We start from the raw sequence: 24,071 nt of genomic DNA, 5'->3' as shown, positions 1-24,071 counted from the left end.
AAAAATTGAATCCTAAGAAAATAATGTGTTTCACCAAATATTATTTTAATTACATTTCTATTTCAACTATAAAAAAGATGTGCTTACTCATATCAGAAATACAAGTACAAACTCCTTTGTGTTTCTTTTAATGGAACTCCTGAGCACGATCAATCTCTTAGCACTCGTTCTTCTGCCCTTCGTTGTTCCCAAGATATGGAAAGCTTGTTGGATCTTTCTTTTGCGGCCATGGATGATAACAAGAAGATTCAAGAAACAAGGAATCTCAGGCCCAAAATACAGATTCGTGTACGGAAACCTCAAGGAGATAAAGAAGATGAAGAAAGAAGCTAAGGATTGGGTTCTCGATCCCAACTCCAACGATATCTTCCCTCGTGTGGTTCCTCATTACCACAACTGGCTATCTCAATACGGTGCCGTTTCGTGAAACTTGTTTTGATTATGGTCCTTTAAGATGAGCATTGATTAACACATGCAAGTTCTCTTTGATTGTATTTATTATAGGAGAAACATTTATATACTGGAACGGAACAAAACCGACGCTATTCATCTCAGATCCTGAACTAGGGAAACAGATCTTGTCGAGAAAGTTAGGTTTCGCTGTCATAGCAAAGACAAGACCCGAGGTCTTCATACTTTTTGGTAAAGGACTTCCTTTCATAGAGGGTGATGACTGGGCTCGCCATAGACGAATCTTGAACCCTGCTTTCTCCATGGACAGACTCAAGGTGGTTTTAGTTTTTGTTTACTACTCCCTCTGTATTTAAGAAAAAAACTAAATTTAAAAACAGTAAACATTTACATTTATTTAATATTCTTTTGTTTTCCAATAGATATCTCAATGTTCCTATTTTTAAATACTGATTTTTTTTTAAATTTCAAAACAAATTGCATTAATTAAAATATAAAACACGAAATCATATATTTTTCAGCTCTTTTGAGCAAAATATAATTTAATTATTTGCTAATATTTGTCAGGTCATGACGAAACGAATGGTGGATTGCACGTTGAGGATGTTGGAGGAGTGGAGACAACAAAGAAGTGGTGAAGAAGTGATGATGAGGATGGAGATTAACAAAGACTTTCACAGATTAATATCTGATATCATCGCGGCCACTGCGTTTGGAAGCAGCTACGAGGAAGGGATTGAATTGTTTAAATCACAGACAGAGCTTGAGGAATATTTTGTTACTTCTCTCACAAGCGTATTCATCCCAGGAACACAGTAAGTACAATACATTGTCAGCATTTAGTTCAGACAAGAAAATGTATAGATGAATATTCTTTTGTTTTTTTTCTCCAAGATACCTTCCTACGCCAACCAACCTTCAACTATGGAAGCTCGATAAGAAAGTGAAGGACTCGATCAAAAGAATTATAGATGCAAGGCTTAAATCAAATTCTAACAACTATGGAGACGATCTTCTTGGGATCATGTTGAAAGCTGCAACATCTAAGGAGTCTGAGAAAACGATGAGTATGGATGAGGTTATAGAAGAATGCAAGACTTTCTATATCTCAGGGCAAGGAAGTAGTTCGATTCTATTGACATGGACTACGTTGCTACTAAGCTTGCACCAAGATTGGCAAGAGAAACTCAGAGAAGAGGTCTTCAATGAATGTGGTAAAGATACGGTCCCAGATTCAGACACCTTCTCAAAACTTAAACTGGTAATTAATATGGACTTCTTTTTTTGTTATTAAGTTTGATACATTTTCAACAGGTGATAGTGGATTGGTTTATCTCCCATATATGTTATTATTATTTAGGATTTTTGTATTTCGATGTAGGATTTGTTCTTAATATATTAATTAGATTCATTTTAATTTTCAATTGGAACGATGTCTCTAATACTTGTGTCTGAAGAAATCTATTTTCTACCTTACAGATGAACATGGTGTTGATGGAGTCTCTTCGTCTATACGGACCCGTGATTAAAATGGTCCGAGAAGCAACAAAAGATATGAAGATAGGACATTTGGATATCCCCAAGGGTACGAGCATAATCGTCCCGTTTCTTAAGATGCACAGCGACAAGGCCATATGGGGAGAAGACGCCAAACAATTCAATCCACTGCGGTTCGAAAACGGTGTTTCTCAAGCCGCCAATCAGCCAAACGCACTTCTTCCGTTCTCAGTTGGACCAAGAACTTGCATTGCTCAAAACTTTGCTATGATGGAAGCCAAGACCGTGCTCACTATGATCCTTCAACGGTTCCGGATCAGCCTCTCCCCTGAATATAAGCATACACCGGTTGACTACTTCAATCTCCATCCACAGTACGGCCTACCCGTAATGCTTCAGCCTCTCGATACTAAGTGAGGAAGATTACAAACCAAGAATCTCAATGAGTTTGGTAAAGTTCAATGTATATATGCTTAAATGAAACGGAGAATAATAAGAAGAAAAGCTGATTAGAGAATTCGTTAGTAACATTTTCATGGATGTTGGATGTGAATAACGTGGCAGAAAAGATGTTTGTTTGTACCCGTCTAAATTAGATAAGTGATATTTTTTAATCTATAAGCTCTAATAAATGCTCGTTGCTATATACGCATTAATATTAACGTTGAAAACTAGAGCTTTTGGACAGAGTAGTTAGACCATCTGCAACGCGGAATCCTAACAAATCCTTAGACAAAAATTCTTAATGCTTTATAATTAAATTTGATTAAAATAATGAAAAAACTTAAGAATTAATTCTTAGTTAAGAATTAAAAAAGAGAAATCCTTAATACGTGGCATCCTCTCTTCTCCCCTCCTCCACTTCTCTTTCATCGCCTCCTAATCCTTTCGTCGTCATCAACGAACATCTCTGCAACTTTTGTTTCTCCCCCAAATTTCATTTTGTGCAACGAACACGTTTGGTGCTTCTGTCTCTACGCTTCTTCCTTTTTCTTTGTGGCGTAGATTTGTAGAGAGAGAAAAAAATTTCGAAACTTTGTTTTCTCAGAGTTTTCGAAATTTCGATTTGAAATTTGATAATTGGATTACTTGTTGGTGCAGATATTGGAGAAGAAGAAGAAGGTTCACGACCTCATAAAAAGAGCTTCTTCCAGACTCGATCCTCTTTCTCCCTTTGATTCCTTCCGTCGTTACACAAAGAATGATGAATCATTTCTTCTTCGTTATTAGATTTTTTCGCATGTTCTATGAAATATTTGGGTCTGGAATTCACTAATATGATTTGATTGAAAAGCATGTTGATAGTCTAAAGATAAGAACTTGTGTGTTTTATGTTTGTTAATAATAATGCAACATGATAGATGGCGTTTAAGTTTGATTCACTGTGTGCTTTGATCGCTTGGTTTATGATCAAGTTTGTGTAAAAGTTACTTGCTTTCACAGAAAGACCCTCTTGTTAAAACTAATCTTGCGCCGTTTTAGTTGCGTCTTGCAGACTTATCTGTGTACCTGGAACCTGGCCGTGGAGATAGACTATCCTCGTCCCTGAAACAACACATTCGAAAGCTCTTGAAGGTTATAACCTAAATGTTGTAGCTTTATTATATATTATAAAGACACTCTCTATAGGATCTGTTATCAGTTTTTTGAACTAATCAATTTGTTTGTGTGTGTGTTCACTGTAGGTTCCAATTCTTGATTCGTCAAGTATCAAGTGGGTGCAGCCCAACACTCTTGTTCGGTTCCGTGGAATGATACAGGACATGCTTGGAAATGAATTCTATGCTGGTGCTTACAAGGTATGTGTATTGTATGTTATGGTTTCTTCTACTAAAGATGTGTTGAATTTTGGTTTGTCTATTAACTTAGTTATTTTCTCTTTTCTACTCTGTTAAAGATGACGTTTATTTGTTGTTGTTGTTGCTGGGGTGTCAAAGATATTTAAATATGATAACACTTGATTGCAATGTAGGTTCCAGGACAAAACCAATGGACTGAATGTTCTTCTATGGAGCTCAAGAACCGTTTTCTGGATCTCACTGGCCAAAAACAGGGAGAAACGTGCAGGGTGGATGAAGCAGGGCTTAATGGCTCACCTTCGTTGTCCTGAACTGTTTCTTGGTCAAACAGTTCGGAAGAGGCAACAGCAAGGTTCAGTTCAGCAAGAAGGCCAACAATCTCTGCAACCTTAACTCCTACAACCACTCTGGTAATTTTTATTACAATGATCTTTGTTATTGTCCTTATAATTATGATCTTCTTTTAAGTGAACTGAGAAATATGACAAGGATACATGTTCATTTCTAAGGATTCATAATGGATAACACCATTGGACTTAGTATTTTGATTAGGACCCTTACCTATTCAAAAAAGTAAAAAAACTATTATTCTATTGTTAAGGATTCCAACGGTGAGTAACACCATTAGATCTTTGTTATTTACATTGATGATATGTATTGCACGATCCAAAGTGGTTTACACACAGTTAACCTATCCTCACAAAATCAAACCAGCCATATAAACTTTTGCGAGCTCACACACTGAAATCCTACGTACGTTTCCCGTCACCAAAAACCACACGTGGATTGAGTAGTTAGTCAGACTTTGTTTTTATTTGAACAATAATTAATTAGTATCAGTTGTTATTTTCAAAAAAAAAAAAAAATTAGTATCAGTTGTTGCGCTGCCTACGTGAAGTAGTTTTCTGATCTTTGCTCCAACTGTCCAACATGCAAGTTTTTCCCAGTTTTAATTCTTTTTACATGTTTTATATCAGAAAAGTCGTTTATACGAGAGAAAAAAATTCTGAACACTTCGCTTGATTTGTTGTACCAATCCAGATCATTTTGGACATAAAAACAGTGTAGAACTGAATATTTTATCTATTAAATTTTATTCGATATATTATTCATTCGATTTTTTTAAAAAAATCAGATTCCAATTTTTTCGGAGTAAAACAAATATTAAAATTACGTATCATTAAAACTCAAGCAAATCACAAATAATAAAAAATATTTGTTTATCGTCCTTTAAATGAGCATTGCTTAACACATGTAAGTTCCCCTTTGATGGTATGTTTTAAGAGAAACATTTCTATATTGGACCGACTCAAGGTCTTTTACCATTCCTATTCAATATTCTTTACCCGTAAATGTAACGAAGTTGGTGGAACTCGTTAAATCGTTTATTTTATTGCATTTATTTATCTGTTTCTGCATTATTTCTCGCGTTAGGTTTAAGTATAACATTTTCACGCATATTTGAAAAAAAATGTAACTAATTAATTAATAAATTGCTAATAATTGTTAGGTCATGACAAATGGATGGTGGATTGCACCTTGAGGATGTTGGAGGAGTTATAACAGAATTGTGGTGAAGAAGTGATGATGAGGATGGAGATTAACAAAGATTACCACAGATTGATCTCTGATATCATAGCGACCACTGCGTTTGGAAGCAGTTATGAGGAAGGGACTGAGTTGTTTAGATCACAGTCAGAGCTTGAGGAATATTTTGTTGCTTCTCTCACAAGCGTCTTCATCCCAGGAAAACAGTAAATACAATAATATATAGTCAGCTAATGTTCAGACAGAAAACATATATAATCTTTCTTTCTTTCTTTTTTTTATATATAATCTTTTTGTTTCTTGTTTCCCAAGATACCTTCTTACACCAACCAACACCTTCAACTATGGAAGCCTGATAAGAAAGTGAAGAACTCAATCAAAAAATGATAGATGCAAGGCTAAAATCAAATTTCATGAACTATGGAGACAATCTGCTAGGGATCAAGTTGAAAGCTGCAACATCTAAGGAGTCTGAGACAGCGATGGGGTTTCATAAAAGAATGCAAGGATATATATATATATATATCTCAGGGCAAGTAAATAGTATGATTCTGTTGACATGGACTATGTTGTTTTTTTTTTGAAAAAGTCATGGACTATGTTGTTACTGAGCTTGAACCAATATTGGCAAGAGGAACTCAGAGAAGAGGTTTTCAATGAATGTGGTAATAAGATCCCAGATTCAGACACTTTCTCGAGACTTAAATTGGTAATTAATGTGTTCCAGTTTCATGAAAAAATTCTGCAATTAATAAGTGGATTGACTCATCTATTTTATATATTATTATTATTTAGAATTTCTTCTAGCTTTCGATGTAGGAAAGAAAATGTATTTAACACTTGTGGCTGAAAAAATCGTTTTCTACCTTACAGATGAACATGGTGTTAATGGAGTCGCTTCGTCTGTACGGACCGGTGACTAAAATGGTCAGAGAAGCAACACAAGATATTAAGATAGGACATTTGGATATCCCCAAGGGCAAGGGCACGCACAACAATTCAATCCTCTGCGGTTCGAAAATGGTGTTTCTCAAGCGGCCAATCACCCAAACGGACTCCTTCCCTTCTCAGTTGGACCAAGAACTTGCATTGCCCAAAACTTCGCCATGATGGAAACCAAGACAGTCCTTCAACGGTTCGGGATCATCCTCTCCCCTGAATATAAGCACGCACCGGTTGATTACTTCAAAATCTATCCGCAGTACGGCCTACCCGTAATGCTTAAGCCTCTCGATACTACTGCTCAAAGGTGAGGAAGATAACAAACCAAGAGGATTTGGTAATTTGATGCTCTATTATTAGGTTTCAGCACAAATAAAAGTTTACGACCATATATTAAAGGCCTAAAGGCTTAAAGAACTACAAACGGACGGTAACAACCGGAGGAACACTCAAAGGTAAGATGAACACTAAAAGCAGTACAATAAAACATGAGAAAGAAATGTTAAAAGGAGAGACGTGCTCAAAGTAAAGGAACCCGTAGATACGCTTCACTTGCGACCCATAACCATAAATAAAACGGATAATAAGAAGAAAAACTGATTTGTTTTCAGATAACTTGACTTTTTTCATCTATTAACCAAGCAATGCTAGTTGTTATATAACTTGACTTTTCATCTATAATTTGACTGTACTTTTATATTTAGTGCTAAATCTATTTTGGAATAATGGTTGAAAAGAATCTATATATATAAAGAAATGTTCGCCTCTCTCCCGTGAAGCCACGTCATCAATTCGTGCGTTCTGGAAGTGACACGTGTCCCATTTTATATTTAGGGCCAAAATTAAATGAATGCAGATAAGGATAATCGAACCCAGCACCTCTAGCATTAATAATTTCTCTTAAAACCACTAAGCTAAAGTCACTTTTTATAAATATATGGCCGCGAAAATACTTATTATCGTGTCAGCTGGAAGCTCATGCTTCTTCTACTTGTGGCTAGGGCCGACACTGAACTGACGTCAAGATGAAGATCGTGAAGTTAAAAACTTTGCTCCAAACAGTTTTGCAATGTTTCTAACCTTTATAACTTGATGCATATAATATATATCAAAATACATTTGTTGTACACGCTTTTATTAGTTTTGCTTTTAAAAGAATGTATTTACAGTTATAAATATTTTGTGCCAGTGAAGTAATGGTTGAAAAATCTCTATACATATGTCATTTTAAAATAACACCCAACTTCTATATATAGTCAATACATATGTCCATGTTATATTCTAAACTAAATATTTTCTCTTTTAAAAATATAAAAAATAATTTTTTTAGTCTACAAGCAAATGTTGTAGAGCAAGTATGCATTATACAGAATAATCTATACTATTAAAGCAGGATCCTATTTTAAAAATTACCTTAGCCTGCCCTTTCTTTACTAACATTGCATGTTTCATTAAGGGCAATCAAGTAATTTTAATAACACATCTATATTGGGTATTTTTTTTTATCCAGCCCACATCAGATCTCTCTTGGGCCATTTGGGCCGATTAAGAAATCAGATCCAATTCTCACATTTTTTTTCCTTTGGGCCATTGAGTCCAAGTTCAAATAATTTTTTTTCAACTATACTTAATTTTTTTTTCTTAATATAATTTAAACATTCATAAAAAATTGAATTTTTTATTGAAAAGTATAAATCTTTATTAAAAGTATATAATTTTTTTATTAAAATATTAACCACATAATAAAATTAATTTATCAGAGTTATACCAATTTAATTCATTAAAGAAATAAAGTTTAATTTTTTAAACATAAATAGTCATTTAAAATAAAATATGATAAATAAAGATAAAAAGTGTAAGTCTTTTATAAAATAAAACACAAATATATGAAAATATGACATTTCAATTGAAAAAATAAATAAATAAATCCGCGCTTTGAAAGCGCGGGTCAAAATCTAGTATATATTTAAAATCCATACACAAAAACATAAAAGTTGTTATAGGCCTCTTTCTGATACATGCACACTCCACTATGAATAATAATAAAAAAAAAACAGTATTGTCATCAAGCTTTATCACAAATCCACATTTGTACATCTATAATTATGAGTTGGGCAATTAGTTAATTTGATACAATACCAAAGCAAGAATAATCGAAAAACAATTATACCACCGTATACTAATAAGTAAGACATAACAGATAACCAAATTCTTGAATCTTAAAACAAATTTCAACTCGAGCATTTAGTGAATATCAAATTAACTAATATCCCGCCCGTAGGGCGGGCCAACCCTAGTTGAATGATATTTATACGTACGTGGTTACAAAATGAAAATACTAATAAGAGCTAAAATAGTATATGTTTTTATTGCTGATAAAATCAGGTTTTACCCTTAAAAATATACTGCAATTGCACAATAAAGTGTAGTGGTATTTTAGATATCGAATCCATAAAAACTAAAATTACAACTTTCAAAAGTAGAATTAAACTAAGACAAAATAAATTTGTTTGTAGTTTTCAGTTGCAAAAAAAGTAAAAGCAGAAAGCGAAGAATGATGTAAACTTATGAAGCAAAGTAGCTTCAGGTCTCACGAATATCAGGAAACACATATTAGATGATATAATTGTTCAACAGGGAATGTATTAAGATCCGTTCTAGAACTGAAATTACTTAATGAGACTAGCCTACTTCCGTAATACTAAACCCTATGTATATTATAATCCTAAAGACTAATTTCCGTTGAATTTCTGGTTCTAAACATACAATAAAACCAAGTTTGATAGGTTCACGAAACTTCATACCATCAAATTTCATTAGCTAAGATTAATATTTTGCTCATGTAGGTTCATTCAAGCATTTAATAGAAGATTTTAGTGCACTAAACAATCTACCAATAAGAGCAGCATTAACGCAAGGGGAGGAAGAGTGGGTTCTAATTTTTTTATTATTTTTTTTTTTTTGTTTTGTCCGATTTTTTTTTTTTTAAACTAAAAATTGACTAATCGCTGGCCGCTACGTATCAGTGGAGCCCGTGAAAAGTGGCAAAACCCTCACAAACTCACCTCTTACGGAATAGGTAGAATAGGCAGGTTTTAAATAATGGTGGGACACAAATGATTTTAAATTATTTTTTTTTGAAGGGTCAGCCTTAAGAGGCACCGATATTAATGCTCTTAGAGCAGCATTATCGCTGACTCTAATGAAGTCTCTTAGAAAAATTTTAATTAAAAAAAAAATTAAAAAAAAAAGAAGAAAGGCGAAGGCACGCCTCTTACGTAAGGCTTGGAAGGTCCGCCTCTTAGTGTCCACGTGCCATTTAACGCGATCAACTCTCCTCTCTCTCTCTCTCTCTCTCTCTCTTAGTGTCCGCCTCTTAGTGTCCACGTAAGGAACTAGGTGATCAATTCAAGCTTTAAAAATAACCTAGATAAAAGAACTGATAGATTATTCCCTATTCTATCAAATCATAATCATTAATCCGTGAATTCACTTGAACCCTAAACTTAACAAGTAGATTACTCAGCCGTAGAAATCAAAGTTTAGAGGATTACTGAGTAAAACATAACTATATTAAGATCCGCGCCTTAGGCGGGATGAACATCGTATATATAAATTATTTTACGTATAGTATGTTCTTTTATATATTATAAAATAATATATATATATATATATATATATATATATATTGGACAATGAAAAAGTCAAATAACTATTACGTATATAATTAAATTGTTGTAAATACGTAAATAAATTTTATTAATCCAAACAATCAGTTTTTCTATTTTCTATTTTATATAATTAAATTTACATAATATATACATAGATAAACAATATATTTTTAATATTGATATATTGTTAAATGATGTGTTCTACTTATTAGTATCTTTTATAACAAAAAATTAAATCGCTGATAACAAATTTTTATTGTGCAATGTTTTTGAAAGTTTTAGTAATTTATAATTTTTATAAACATTCAATGCAAATTTAAAATTTAAATATTAAGGTGTTAGTATTTGTTCAGAGATTTTATCAAAAAAAAATTCTTCAAAGCAAATTTCAAAATTAAAATATTTATGTATTTTCTATGGTATATAATTTAATTGAAAGATATTAATATATATGAGACTTTCTACTTACATGATTTTGTAATAATTTGTATCTTGGCATAAAAAAATTTAAATCATGGATCATAAAAAATTTAATGTGAAATTTTTTAAAAAGTTCAAAATATAAAATATACGGAAAAATCTACATTTTTATTATATGGTTAATGTGATTGTTTAATCTATTTTAGTAACTTAAAGTTAAACAAAAATAATAGAGAATACACTAATTTGTATCAAATCTTTATTATGAAAATTCATTAATTGTCATATATACTTTAGCCACATTAGGTAATTCCGTAATTTTTATTTAATGAAAGAATTGAAAACATTAATAATTAATTTATGGTTAGTTTAATTAAAAGTATATTATATATTTAGATGTACCAACCTATTTCTCTAAGAATTCTAAAAATGATTGTGGTGATGACACATGGCTACTTCAAATATTGTAATACTTATCTTTTAATATATAAGGGATATCAATAGACATCAAGGAGTTCAAAAATTTTCTCTAGAAATATAGTATAGCATCGTCTCCCCCATAGAAAATATCTCCATAGAAATCTAATAAGGTAAACCAAAATTTTCCTTTTTTCGTATTGAATTAGTGAAAAATTAGTCTTAAGTAAAACATGCATAACTTTCAATCTAACCGTTGGATCAACCTAAAATCGGTTCCATTGGAAAAATAACTCAATTGTCTATCAAGTATCCAAATTTTAGCTCAGTCCATTGGTGAAAAATCCTCCATATCTGTTGCTAACTTCTGATGTATCTACACAACTCTACATCTTTTAATGCTTCTTTACACCCAAGTCAACACATTCAATTCCAAAAAGTCCTAATACCTAAAAAGACTCGATAAAGAATAAAAAGACTAAAAACACATATTGTAACTCGATAAACGACAAAACAAAGGTTAGAAACTGACAAAAGCATAGTTTATCAATTGCTAATGGCATCTTTGAATCAATTTTAATATAAGATACACAATCCAAAATTAAATGTACTGAAATGTGAAGCTAAATATAATAGAACGAAGGGCTATGGTATTTTTATTTTTGTTTTGATGACCATAGTATCCGAATGCCATCGAAAGAGATCCGACTAGTGTTTAATGATTGTCCACCAAAGCTAAGCCGGAAGCCCGCCGAAAGAATCCAGATCACCTTTTTCACCTCATTTTAATCGACGGTCGGGCCGGAAATCAAACCTAGGTGACGGAACTCACAGTTGTGAACCCTTTACCACCAGACCACAAGCACCCAGTTGGGCTATGGTATTTAATATAGAGAAATTCTCTATGATAACATTAATTGTTTAATCATAAATATAATACACAAATGTCAAAACAACCAAAATAAGTTTATTAAATAGGTAAAAGACATGTATATCTTAGGCTTAACAAATATAAACGTAGGGTTTAATTGTACAAAAATAATATTTAAAATTTTAAATCATAATTTTGCAATCGTTTAAAAAAATATCAGATTTCAAAATAAAATTTCAGAAAAAAGGAAAATAATAATTTCCGAAAAAATATTTTGAAAAATAAAAAGTTTGAATTGTAAAATGTTTCTTTAAAAATAAGAAAAATATTAATTATTTATATTGACATATCTATAAATAAGGGTATAAAACTTTTGCATTTTTATGAAATCTCTCTTGGTCATTTTACTCTTTGTATGTTTTTTTGGCAAAAGATATATATTTTAAGGTCATTTGAGAGATTCAAGCCTTAATAATATATATGGAGTATATAATAAATGAATCCTACGAAAATAATGTGTTTCTTCCAAATATTATATTAGTTACATTTCTATTTAAACAATAACAAGATGTGCCTCTTCAAATCAGAAATACAAGTACAAACTCCTTTGTTTCTTTCAATGGAATTTCAAAGCACAATCAACCTCTTAGCACTCGTTCTTCTGCCCTTTGTTGTTCCCAAGATATGGGAAGCTTGTTGGATCTTTCTTTTGCGGCCATGGATGATAACAAGAAGATTCAAGAAACAAGGAATCTCAGGCCCAAAATACAGATTCGTATACGGAAACCTCAAGGAGATAAAGAAGATGAAGAAAGAAGCTAAGGGTTGGGTTCTTGATCCCAACTCCAACGATATCTTCCCTCGTGTGTTTCCTCATTATCACCAATGGCTGTCTCAATACGGTGCCGTTTTATCAAAACCTGTTTTGTTTATAGTCCTTATGAGCATTGCTTAATACATGTAAATTCCCCTTTGATGGTATATATTAGGAGAAACATTTCTATATTGGAATGGAACAAAAGCGACGCTATTCATCTCAGATCTTGAACTAGGGAAACAGATTTTGTCGAGCAAGTTAGGTTTCGCTGTTATAGCAAAGACAAGACCAGAGGTCCTCATGCTTTTTGGTAAAGGACTTTCTTTCATAGAGGGTGATGACTGGGTTCGCCATAGACGAATCTTGAACCCTGCTTTCTCCATGGACCGACTAAAGGTTTTTTACAATTCCTATTCACTATTTTTTTACCCATAGTCCATAGATGTAACGAATTTGGTGAAACACGTTAAATCGTTTATTTTATTGCGTTTATTTATCCATTTCTGCATTATTTTCTCGCTTTAGGTATTTTCAGCCCTATTTGAAAAATGTGTAACTAAATTAGTGCTTCTATCTGAATTGATTAATTAATTGCTAATAATTGTTAGGTCATGACAAAAGGGATGGTGGATTGCACCTTGAGAATGCTGGAGGAGTGGAGAATACAGAAGAATGGTGAAGAAGTGGTGATGAGGATGGAGATTAACAAAGACTTTCATAGATTGATCTCTGATATTATCGCGACCACTGCGTTTGGAAGCAGTTATGAGGAAGGGATTGAGTTGTTTAGATCACAGTCAGAGCTTGAGGAATATTTTGTTGCTTCTCTCACAAGCGTCTTCATCCCAGGAACACAGTAAGTACAATATATATATAGTCAACTAATGTTCAGACAGAAAACATATATAATCTTCTTTTTTTGTTTCTTGTTTCACAAGATACCTTCCTACACCAACCAACCTTCAACTATGGAAGCTTGATAAGAAAGTGAAGGACTCAATCAAAAGAATGATAGATGCAAGGCTAAAATCAAGTTCTAATAACTATGGAGACGATCTTCTAGGGATCATGTTGAAAGCTGCAACATCTGAGGAGCCTGCGAAAATGATGAGGATGGATGAGATTATAGAAGAATGCAAGGCTATATATTTCTCAGGTCAAGGAAATAGTGCGATTCTATTGACATGGACTTTGTTGTTGCTGAGCTTGCACCAAGATTGGCAAGAGAAACTCAGAGAAGAGGTTTTCAATGAATGTGGTAAAGATACCATCCCAGATTCAGACACCTTCACCAAACTTAAACTGGTAATTAATGTGTTTCATTTTCATAAGTTTTTTTTCCTTGCAGTTTAGCGAATAAAAACGGGGTTCTTGTTGTTAAATTATATGGATTTCTAATATAAAATTAATTGGTAATAAGTGGACTGACATATATAATATTGTTTTTTTTTAAGTTTTGATTCTAATATATTTTTTTTCTTGTTTCGAAAAGATTCATGTTTAAAGAAATTTTTTTTTTCCAAAAAATACATTTTTTTGAATTTTCAATGTATTAATTAATAGGAAATTGTAAACTTCAAAAAACATAATTGTGTTTATTAAAATTCTAATGATTATATGTTATTGTGAGTAATTACAAAAAATAATACATTGATAATCAAAATTTTATATATATTTTTAAAATGTGTAAAATTTCTAAACATTATTTTTTAAAAAGAAAGAGTATTTATTTAGGATTTTTTCTTAACTTTTAATGTGAGACTGTCTCTAATCGCTGAAGAAAACCTTTTTTTTTAATCTTGCAGATGAACCTGGTGTTGATGGAGTCGCTTCGTCTGTACGGACCCGTGATTAAACTGGTCCGAGAAGCAACAAAAGATATGAAGATAGGACATTTGGATATCCCCAAGGGCACGAGCATAATCATCCAGTCCCTGAAGATGCACACCGACAAGGCCATATGGGGAGAAGACGCCAAACAATTCAATCCTCTGCGGTTCGAAAACGGTGTTTCTAAAGCCGCCAAACACCCAAACGCACTCCTTCCGTTCTCAGTTGGACCAAGAACTTGCATTGCCCAAAACTTTGCCATGATGGAAACCAAGACCGTGCTCACTATGATCCTTCAACGGTTCCGGATTAGCCTCTCCCCTGAATATAAGCACACCCCGGTCGATAATTTCAACCTCTATCCGCAATACGGCCTACCCGTAATGCTTCAGCCTCTCGATACTAGTGCTCAACCGTGAGGAAGATAATAAACCAAGAATCTTACCGGGTTTGGTAAAGTTCAATATGATAATATGGATAAGCTTAAATAAAACAGATAATAAGACGAAGAGAAAAACTGATTACAGAATTCTTTAGTGACATTTTCATGGATGTTGGATGAGAATATAACGTGGTAGAAACGATGTTCGTGCCCTTCTAAATTCCCCAGCCATATTCTTATAGATTAAAAAGTCCACTTATTCAAACACTAATTCTTATTAATACCAACCGCAATAACGTGCTTATAGATTAAAAAGTCCACTTATTCATGGTTATTGCGGTTGGTATTAATAAAAATTAGTTTTCTGATCTGTTGCTCTTTCCAACTGTCCAACATGAAGTTTTTCCCCAGTTTTAATACTATTCTTTTAAATGTTTTATAATCATAAAGGTCGTCGTTACTATAAAAAAATCTGAACACTTGGCTAAATTTGATTGTACCAATCCAGACCACTTTGGACAGAAGTCAGTGTCGTTACAGTACACGTTCCAGATTAATCAAATATTGCACGTGATTTTTTGCTTTCCTTGTCTCTTAGGTATCTCGTGTTTCTTAGCAAAATGTTTCGAAATTGTGTCATAATTTGCTACTAAATTATGGGGGTACTTTATAAATAACAATATACCGATAATTGGTGTCTCATTAGCTAGCATCGGAGCGGCCGTAAACATTTTAAAATTAATCTTAACAAAAGTTCGATAACATGAAAACCATATGCTTACGTATAATAGTTTTCTTAATATTGAAAATCAATGCTAATATTTCATCCCGCTATGTCTAGAACCGGCGTTGACTAGTGTAAGATTTTAGGTGTGACTGATTAATTAGTTATCTTCGAAGAGTTATACTTTCCAGCTATAAAAAGGTCTGTGATTAAAAAAACTTTCCCACCATTTTCAAGTTTGTTTGATACTACAACTATATCCGGCCGAAAAGGTTATATTAATAAAAAGTTTAGAATGTTTAAGATTTGAGCTATATACCATGTTAGATTTGGATTTATCATGGAATTTCAACTTAAAATTAATTAGTGATAAGTGGATTGATCATAATTTTTTATATATTATTTTAGGACATCTACATCACTATTTCAAATTTTATTCTATAATGGAATGGAAAAGGGAGTAATTAACAAAAAATAAAAGTATTATTTCATTTATAGAGTAATATTTTTTTATTTATTCATTACTTTATTTTTTATTACATTTTAGAGTAAAATATGGAATGAGAATAGAAATGTTCTAAAGTTTCTTTAAATTTTCGATGATTTTTTTATCCCTAATAAAGTCAAACTAGACACACCTTTTCTGAGTGTATTAAGACTTTTCTTGGGTTCACCCCCTAGATGAACCTGTAGGTTCATCAACCAATAGGATTGTGTCATTTTAGATTGAGTATCTTTTCAAAAAGGAAACAAAATATTATCTAATTATATTATATTTTTAAATAAAAATTGTATTAATCACAAAAAGAAGATTTTTTAATCGCAAAAAAAAGAATTTTTTTTAGAAAGTACTTTTAACGCTGGCAACAAATATTAAACCCTAAACCCTAAACCTTTAGGTAAACCCTAAACTCTTGAATAAATCATAAATCTTAAAGTTTAAAATTTGATTCAAGAGTTTCGGATTTATCCAAGGGTTTAGGGTTTACCCAAGAGTTTAGGGTTTATACAAAGGTTTAGGATTAGGGTTTAGTGTTTTGTTGATTGTGTTAAAAAATTTTTTTTTTTAAATTCAAGAATTTAAAATTTATCAAAGAGTTTAGGGTTTACCAAAGGGTTTAGGGTTTAGATTTAGAGTTTAGTGTTTTGTTTATGGTATTAATTTTTTTTGAAACTTTTTTTTTTGCAACTATTATTATTTTTATTTATTTATACTTTTTTTTAATTTTAAAAACGTAATATATTTTGACAATATTTTGTTTCTTTTTTTAAAAGATATTGGATTTGAAATAACTAAATCTTATTGGGTGAACCTATAGGTTCACCCTAGGGGATGAACCCAAGAATAACTCGTGTATTAAACTATAAGAAAGAGCGGTAGGCTTAGGGTTTATTTATCGTCTAATTCTTGGGTTCACTCCCTAGGGTGAACTTAGAGGTTCACCAACCAATAGGATTATGTTATTTCATATTTGATATTTTTTTAAAAAAAGAAACAAAATATTGTCAAATTATATTATGTTTTTTAAATTAAAAGGTAAAAAAAAATAAAAATAATAGTAATTACAAAAAATATATTTTAACGTCTTCGGTAAAACACTAAACCCTAAATCATAATCCTAAACCCTAAATACTAAATCCTAAACTCTTGGGTAAACCCTAAACCCTTGGATAAATCACAAACTCTAAATCAATATCACTAAACACTAAAACACAAAAGGGTTTTGGATTTAGGATTTAGGGTTTAGGGTTTTAGTGTTTAGTGTTTTTTATTTAGAGTTTAAGATTTATCCAAGAGTTTAGGGTTTACCCAAGGGTTTAGGATTTACCCAAGGGTTTAGGGATTAAGATTTAGGGTTTAGTGATTAGGATTTAGGGTTTAGTGTTTGCTGGAAAAAAAATTAATTGTTTTTCTGTAAATATTATTTTGTTTTACTTTTTTTTTAAACATAATATAATTTGATAATATTTTGTTTTCTATTTAAAAGATATCAAATTTGAAATAATGAAATCTTATTCGTTGGTGAACATAGAGGTTCATCCTAGGAGGTGAACCTAAGAATAACTCTTATTTATCTAATTTTAGTCGACTAGTTTACTTTATCTTATTTATGCTCGTTTAACAGAAAGTCGCTATCTTATACATAGAACAATATCTTCAAAAGATTTGATTTCACTGTATCAATTCAGACCAACGATGGGTAGAAGCCAAAGTCATGACAGCTCACATTGAGTCGATGATGATGCGTACTCTCAAGATAATCACAAAATATTTGGTCAAAATAATAAACCACAGAAAAAATATTTTGCATGATTTTTGTTTTTTCGTCTCTTAGGAGCTATATATCTAAACCCTTTAACAAAAAAAAGAGCTATATATCTTGTTTCTTATTACATTTCTATATTAACAAATTTAAAACATTATATATAATTTTGTTATGAAGAATTTGTGAGAAAAAGAACACAAATTTTCAAAAGTTTAGAGAAACTGAAACATTCAACCATCTAGTTTTTTTTTTCTGTTAATGTGTGAATGCATAAGAGATATTTAGCTATATGCACCTGAAATAGTCTCAAATTAAAGAACTACACAGGATTTGAAAGAAGTGGTCTTTTTCGTATCTTTTGTGCACTGAGAGTATAAAAATACCCCTTAGCTCTGACAAGAAAAACAGCTCAAAGGATAGTAGATCAATGTTTGAAGAGGTAGATTTGGCCCTAGGTAAGTTCTTCATCATATGTTGTCTCTGGTTTTCATGTCGGCTATATACACAATTTGACACAAAATAATAGGCGGTATCAAACAACAATTAAAATATTAGAATATATTATAATTTAGTACTCACTATCAGTGACCCTATTGCTGAAGAATATAAATATATATTATATTTCTTAAAATAATAATCTAAATTACCGTATGATTAATAAATTGATAACAATAAACAAATTGTGTCATATAAAACTTACCATTTTTAGTTTACAGTGAGTATCCGATAAAACATTAATACTATTGAACTTACAAATTATGTGTTAATATTAATGTTATATGTTAACACACTATTTGATGAAGGCTATGGTTTGGCAACATTCATGTGAATATCCTATGTGCTATTGTCAGTTTTAGAAGTGCTATAAATGTAACATACAACTCTTAAATTAACAAATATATTTACTTAAAAAATTTAAATACTACATATATTAAGTTATATGTTAGCATGATACATGTATCGATAACAACCAATATATAAAGTTACCACCAATAAATAATGTTATCATGGTTTGCTAGTTGATACATAATTTATTAACTGGTACAAATCATTTAGCTGACAAACAATGTATCATTTAACAAAGCATGTATCTGCTACATACAATTATTTTATGACAAGTTCATCTGACGGAGGAGTTCAAGGATGAGCGCCATAACGGTGTCTGTGATTCCTTGGCTCGGGAAGTATCGACATTGACACGACGAATAACTAAATCGACCTCGAGAGTTGAATCAATGACACGATTGACAAAATCAAAACATAAAATAAGTTGATGAGGACAGATTTCGAGTTGAGAAATTAGGAGTCCTACCAAAACTTTTTAGTCTATTTAGGTATCTACCAATTGATACTATTTAGACACTGTATATAATCACTTATGACTCTGCTGCCCCTATATTTACTCTAATGCACTATTAGTCGAATCTTCTCATGTTAAATTGGTAATATTTGATATCACGTTACTTACCAACTATTACAAAATTAATATTCAGTTTTCTTCCTCTTTCATCTTTCCTATTTCGTAATCTCTTTCATCTGCAAATAGCTTCCAAATTCCAGAAGATAATTAATTTTGTGTAAGATGAAATCATTTTCTTAATACCTATACCATCCATAACAAAGATCCAAAACGAAGGTAAAAATAATCACAAATCTCAAAGCTTTACTTAATCTCTTATCTTCTTTTTCTTCTTCTTCTTCTTCCTAACTCTCTCTTGTCACCACCACTTTTACTCTTACTGTTGCTAGGTTTATTCAATCAATCCAAAGAATGGAAACAAAATGAAGGAAGATGAAGCTGGCTTTGGGTCTGAATATCTGCACTTACTTCCCAAGAACCGTAGACGAATCATCTTCTGCTTCAAACTTCACAGTAAAACTATTCAATGTTACTAGTTCAAAAAAAAAAATTATTGTACCATAACAGTGAATTCTGAATAATTGAAAGTTAGGTTTTCTATTACCGTTGACAAGCTATTAAACAAGTTACATGTCCAACTACCCAATTAACAAGCTATCGAACAAGTTACAAGGCCAACTACAAAATTAACATGCAATCTTATATCATAGACTGTAGGGAATTCATGGGTTCAATTATGGTTAAAAACTATAAAGTATAGGGGTATGATAAGTTATAGCTAATCTTATTATTTCTTCTCCATTACCAGGTTTCAGGCTTAATGAAATTGTCTATGCGGTTTTGCTTATCGTTTTATAGTGTTAAGGGTTTATGATCAATGATTTAGTATCTAATGTGTTGTTGTTGGGTTTAAGATTTATTATTTTGGGTTTAGAGTTTGGCCATGTATGTAATGCAACCCAAATCACCAATAAATATACATAGGTAAATTGTCAAAACTATTGTCCAACTAATATATATTGTAGCTGGGACAACAAAATTGTTATCTGGCTACTATTATATTTACACATCTAACTAACTATTTAAAACTAACGAAAAGGATTATCTTCTTGTCTTTGTCGTTAATTCCACCCCTCCCCATTGTTTCCCATTCTTAGGTTTTGATTGATAGCTCTAGCTTGGTGATTTTATATTTGTAGGGTTTCAATTCATTATTATGCTTGTTGGGACAAGTTTATGATGGTGAAACATATGTTTCATTAGGAAGATGAAGAAAATTTGATGAAGATTATTGAGATAAGAAAAGAAGAAGACGGCAATAGAAAGAGAAAGGAAGATAATTGTTTTTTTGTTTTGTTGTATGTTTAAAAAAATGGAGTGGGTTCTCTAATTGCAATTAAAAGCAATATTTATTGTTTATGCAGTGTTTGGATAATTAAATTATTACCCGTTTACAAAACTGTTAAAACCACAAACTTTATTCCATGGATAGTTAGAGAAATTATTGTACCATAACAGTGAATTCTGAATAATTGAAAGTTAGATTTTCCATTATCGTTGACAAGCTATCAAACAAGTTACATGTCCAACTATCCAATTAACAAGCTATCGAACAAGTTATAGAGCCAACTACAAAATTAACATGCAATCTTATATCATAGACTGTAGGGAATTCATGAGTTCAATTTATGGTTAAAACTAAAAGTATAGGGGTATGATAACTTATAGCTAATCTTATTATTAACCTGTTCATTAATTTTCTTAGCCATCCAAAAAATGTGGTAAATATCCACATGGAAAATTGTACATTTGATACTTGACTTATATTTCTTCTCCATTACCAGGTCTCAGGCTTAATGAAATTGTCTATGCGGTTTTGCTTATCGTTTTATGTGAGATAATAAGTTAAATCCCACATCGGATATTAGACAAAGGAAAGTTTAATATATAAAGAGAAGTCCAACTCTAATAGTACGAAGCCTTTTGGGAAGGAAACCAAAAGTAAATCCATGCGGGCCAACCTCCTAAGGCCCAAAGTGGACAATATCGTACTAATCGGAGAATATATAGTTGGACATGGGATTTCACAATCCCAACAATTGGTATCAGAGCGGTTTGACAAAGAGATGCAAAAAGACTAAAAATACCCTTTAAGTAAGAACGGGTAGAAGAAGAAAGAGAAGGTATGTTGCAGAAACGTCAAAAGATCATGGAACCTGTGATGTGTTGTGGGATAAACATTCTAAAAAAGAAAGCCATGCGATTACTGGTACAAGGTGGTGCCGAAGATGATTCGCCGAAGGAAACATACGAGATGAATGTGGTCCTTAGCTTGAGGGGGAGAATGTGAGATAACAAGTTAAGTCCCACATCGGATATTAGACAAAGGAAAGTCTAATATATAAAGAGAAGTCCAACTCTAATAGTACGAGGCCTTTTGGGAAAGAAACCAAAAGTAAATCCATGCGGGCCAACCTCCTAAGGCCCAAATTGGACATTATCGTACTAATCGGAGAATATAGAGTTGGACATGGGATTTCACAATCCCAACATTTTATAATGTTAAGGGTTTATGATTAATGATTTAGTATCCAATGTGTTGTTGTTGGGTTTAAGATTTAATATTTTGGGTTTAGGGTTTGGCCATCTATGTAATGCAACCCAAATCACCAATAAATGTACATAGGTAAATTGTCAAAACTATTGTCCAACTAATATATATTGTAGCTGGGATAACAAAATTATTATATGGCTACTATTATATTTACCCATCTAACTAACTATTTAAAACTAACTAAAAAGATTATCTTCTTGTCTTTGTCGTTAATTCCACCACTCCCCATTGTTTCCCATTCTTAGGTTTTGATTGATAGCTCTAGCTTGGTGATTTGATATTTATAGGGTTTCAATTCATTATTGTGTTTGTTGGGACAAGATTATGATGGTGAAACATATGTTCTTCGGGTTTGTGTATTCATTAGGAAGATGAAGAAAATTTTGATGAAGATTATTGAGATAAGAAAAGAAAAAGACGACAATAGAAAGAGAAATGAAGATAATTGTTTTCGAAAAGTATTTGTTTTCTTTTGTTTTGTTGTATGTTTTAAAAAAAAAATCTTTAAAAGATTATCAAATCTAGTAGAATCTTAAACAAATCTTAAAAGATCTCTATTATCAGACATTAAGCCTAGCATCCTAATACTCGAAAGTCAGGTCACCAATGATCAAGGTTATTTTTTCTTTCTTGTTCGTTTCAGTGTAACAAGTTTGCATAGCTTTTCCCTCTTTGGTACTTAGCTAATTTCATCTTCTTCTTATGTCTTTGACCTAATTTGCTCTTTCGAGTTTACATAAACTAATAAAATGGAATTCATACTGAAATAAACTCAAAAACCATTGTTTACAAAATTTTAATCGACATGAAATGGAAATTTAGTGGAAAAAAATCTGACCGCGAACATAAAAGGAAAAATCAGAAAAGAAAAATCACTAGAACGGTTAAGAATAAAGAAAATATTTATCTATTAAAGAAAAGATAAAAAGAGAAGCTATTGTTAGGACCACTTGCTAGTAGAAACTAATCTGACGTAAGCTCTTACACACCTATCCTAGATGGAGGTTGGAATAAGGGCAAAATCAGCATGGAAAATAGTATCAGAAAGTGAAAATGAAGAGTATTCTCCTAATTATGGTGGCGTGTGGTGAAAATGAAGAGTATTCTCCTAATTATGGTGGCGTGTGGAGGCATACACGCCAATTATCTCAATGCATAATACATAATCTAAATTTTCTTTAAATTTTGAAAGTGGACAATAGGCATGGGCATTCGGGGTCCCAATCGGGTTTCGGTTTTATCCATTCGGGTTTCGGGTTTTTGAATTTATCAAAATCAACCCCATTCGGGTTATATAAAAGTTCGGTTCGGGACCGGTTCGGGTTCTATCGGGTTCGGGTCGGGGTTAGTAAATCTTCAAAGAACCGGTATAACCCATTGTACTTTCGGGTTCGGGTCCCAATCGGTTATTCGGTTTAAAAATACTTGATTTGTACCTATTTTGTAACTAAAACATAAATGAAATCGGTTCTTCGGATTTAAAATACATGATTTGTACATATTTTAAAAGCCAAAACATAAGTAAAATCGATTCAAAAATAAGAAAAAACATCAAACATGATCATTCAAAATCAAGCGAAAGATAAACATAGTTAGTGATAGAAAGAAAACCATATAAATGAAATCATAAAACAAAAAATAAGTGCTCATGAAATGAGAAACATTATTCAATACAAACAAAACCAAAATCTAAAAACTTCAGACATCAACCGCCACATTCCACCATCAACCTTCATGTAACAGATAATTATTTTAGAAGTTCAATAATATCTTAAAGTATTTTGGATACATATTAAGAATTAAGATCATATTTGGTAGAATTTTTTTTTGTGATTTTAAATGTTTCGGGTTCTATCGGATATCCATTTAGGTCCGGGTTCGGTTCGGATAATACCCATAACCCAAAATACCAAAAAACAGGATCCATTCGGTATTTATGTCGGGTTCGGATCGGTTCAGATTCATTTTTATCGGATCGGATTCGGTTCAGATTTTCGGGTTCGGTTTTTTTGCCCAGCCCTAGTGGACAAGAATATTACACAGGACGCTAAAATTTTCAGAGTTATCTTCGATAATTGATCATCCATGGTAATCACAGAAACTCTACCACAAGCTTCTAGCGTGATAATTAATCTATTGTCAATACAACCATATCCGAATCTGTGCATATGATGGAATGGATTTACTCAGGATCTATTGTAATTTTTTAAATTATTATTTATTTGAAAAAATGAATCTCAACTTTCTTTTATCTCAAAACCTATTTTGTTGTTAGACGGACTTGGATACGACCAAGACCATCCGAATGTGAGAAAACTGGATATATTGCGGTTACTATGTGTGAAGATGATTCCTATTGATATTTAAGAAATAACTCTCACAACAAAGTTTGATTGGTTCAATATATCCCCAGTCTGATAAGAGTAACTTTAACATCAGCCTTTATTGTTCCTTTAGCACTTCATCGAACGTTACGGTTACAAGTTAAGTTCATCGGGAGG

The 24,071-nt window shown here is 31.9% G+C and overlaps 2 protein-coding genes, 1 long non-coding RNA gene and 1 pseudogene across 4 annotated transcripts; all 4 read left to right on the top strand.

Annotated features, from left to right (window-relative positions):
• Positions 1-19: 19 nt before the first annotated feature.
• Positions 20-14,818, top strand: LOC103875212 (cytochrome P450 709B3). Of its 2 annotated transcripts, XM_033272451.1 has the most exons (6): positions 20-413; positions 505-728; positions 979-1,226; positions 1,306-1,672; positions 1,891-2,351; positions 14,669-14,818. In XM_033272451.1, the coding sequence occupies exons 1-5, from the start codon at positions 131-133 to the stop codon at positions 2,323-2,325; spliced, it is 1,557 nt and encodes a 518-aa protein (XP_033128342.1). In that variant the 5' UTR covers positions 20-130; the 3' UTR covers positions 2,326-2,351; positions 14,669-14,818. The 2 variants fall into 2 exon arrangements, with proteins under 2 accessions (XP_033128342.1, XP_009151953.1); XM_009153705.3 differs by lacking the exon at positions 14,669-14,818 and having other exon boundaries at positions 1,891-2,554.
• LOC103875213 lies at positions 2,798-7,328 on the top strand (annotated as a pseudogene).
• Positions 12,008-14,804, top strand: LOC103875215 (cytochrome P450 709B3). The gene is made up of 5 exons (XM_009153706.3): positions 12,008-12,478; positions 12,566-12,789; positions 13,002-13,249; positions 13,332-13,698; positions 14,199-14,804. The coding sequence occupies exons 1-5, from the start codon at positions 12,145-12,147 to the stop codon at positions 14,640-14,642; spliced, it is 1,617 nt and encodes a 538-aa protein (XP_009151954.1). The 5' UTR covers positions 12,008-12,144; the 3' UTR covers positions 14,643-14,804.
• A 2,355-nt stretch (positions 14,819-17,173) lies between the features above and the next one.
• On the top strand, positions 17,174-19,561 carry LOC103875211. Its single transcript, XR_634350.3, has 2 exons — positions 17,174-19,232; positions 19,346-19,561. It is a non-coding gene; the product is annotated as an uncharacterized LOC103875211 (long non-coding RNA).
• Positions 19,562-24,071: the final 4,510 nt, after the last annotated feature.

The sequence above is a fragment of the Brassica rapa genome, chromosome A06, assembly GCF_000309985.2.
Source record: "Brassica rapa cultivar Chiifu-401-42 chromosome A06, CAAS_Brap_v3.01, whole genome shotgun sequence".
In the NCBI taxonomy this organism is placed as follows: domain Eukaryota; kingdom Viridiplantae; phylum Streptophyta; class Magnoliopsida; order Brassicales; family Brassicaceae; genus Brassica; species Brassica rapa.
Note: the sequence above shows the minus strand (reverse complement) of the source record. Positions and strands in the feature narration are given on the sequence as shown.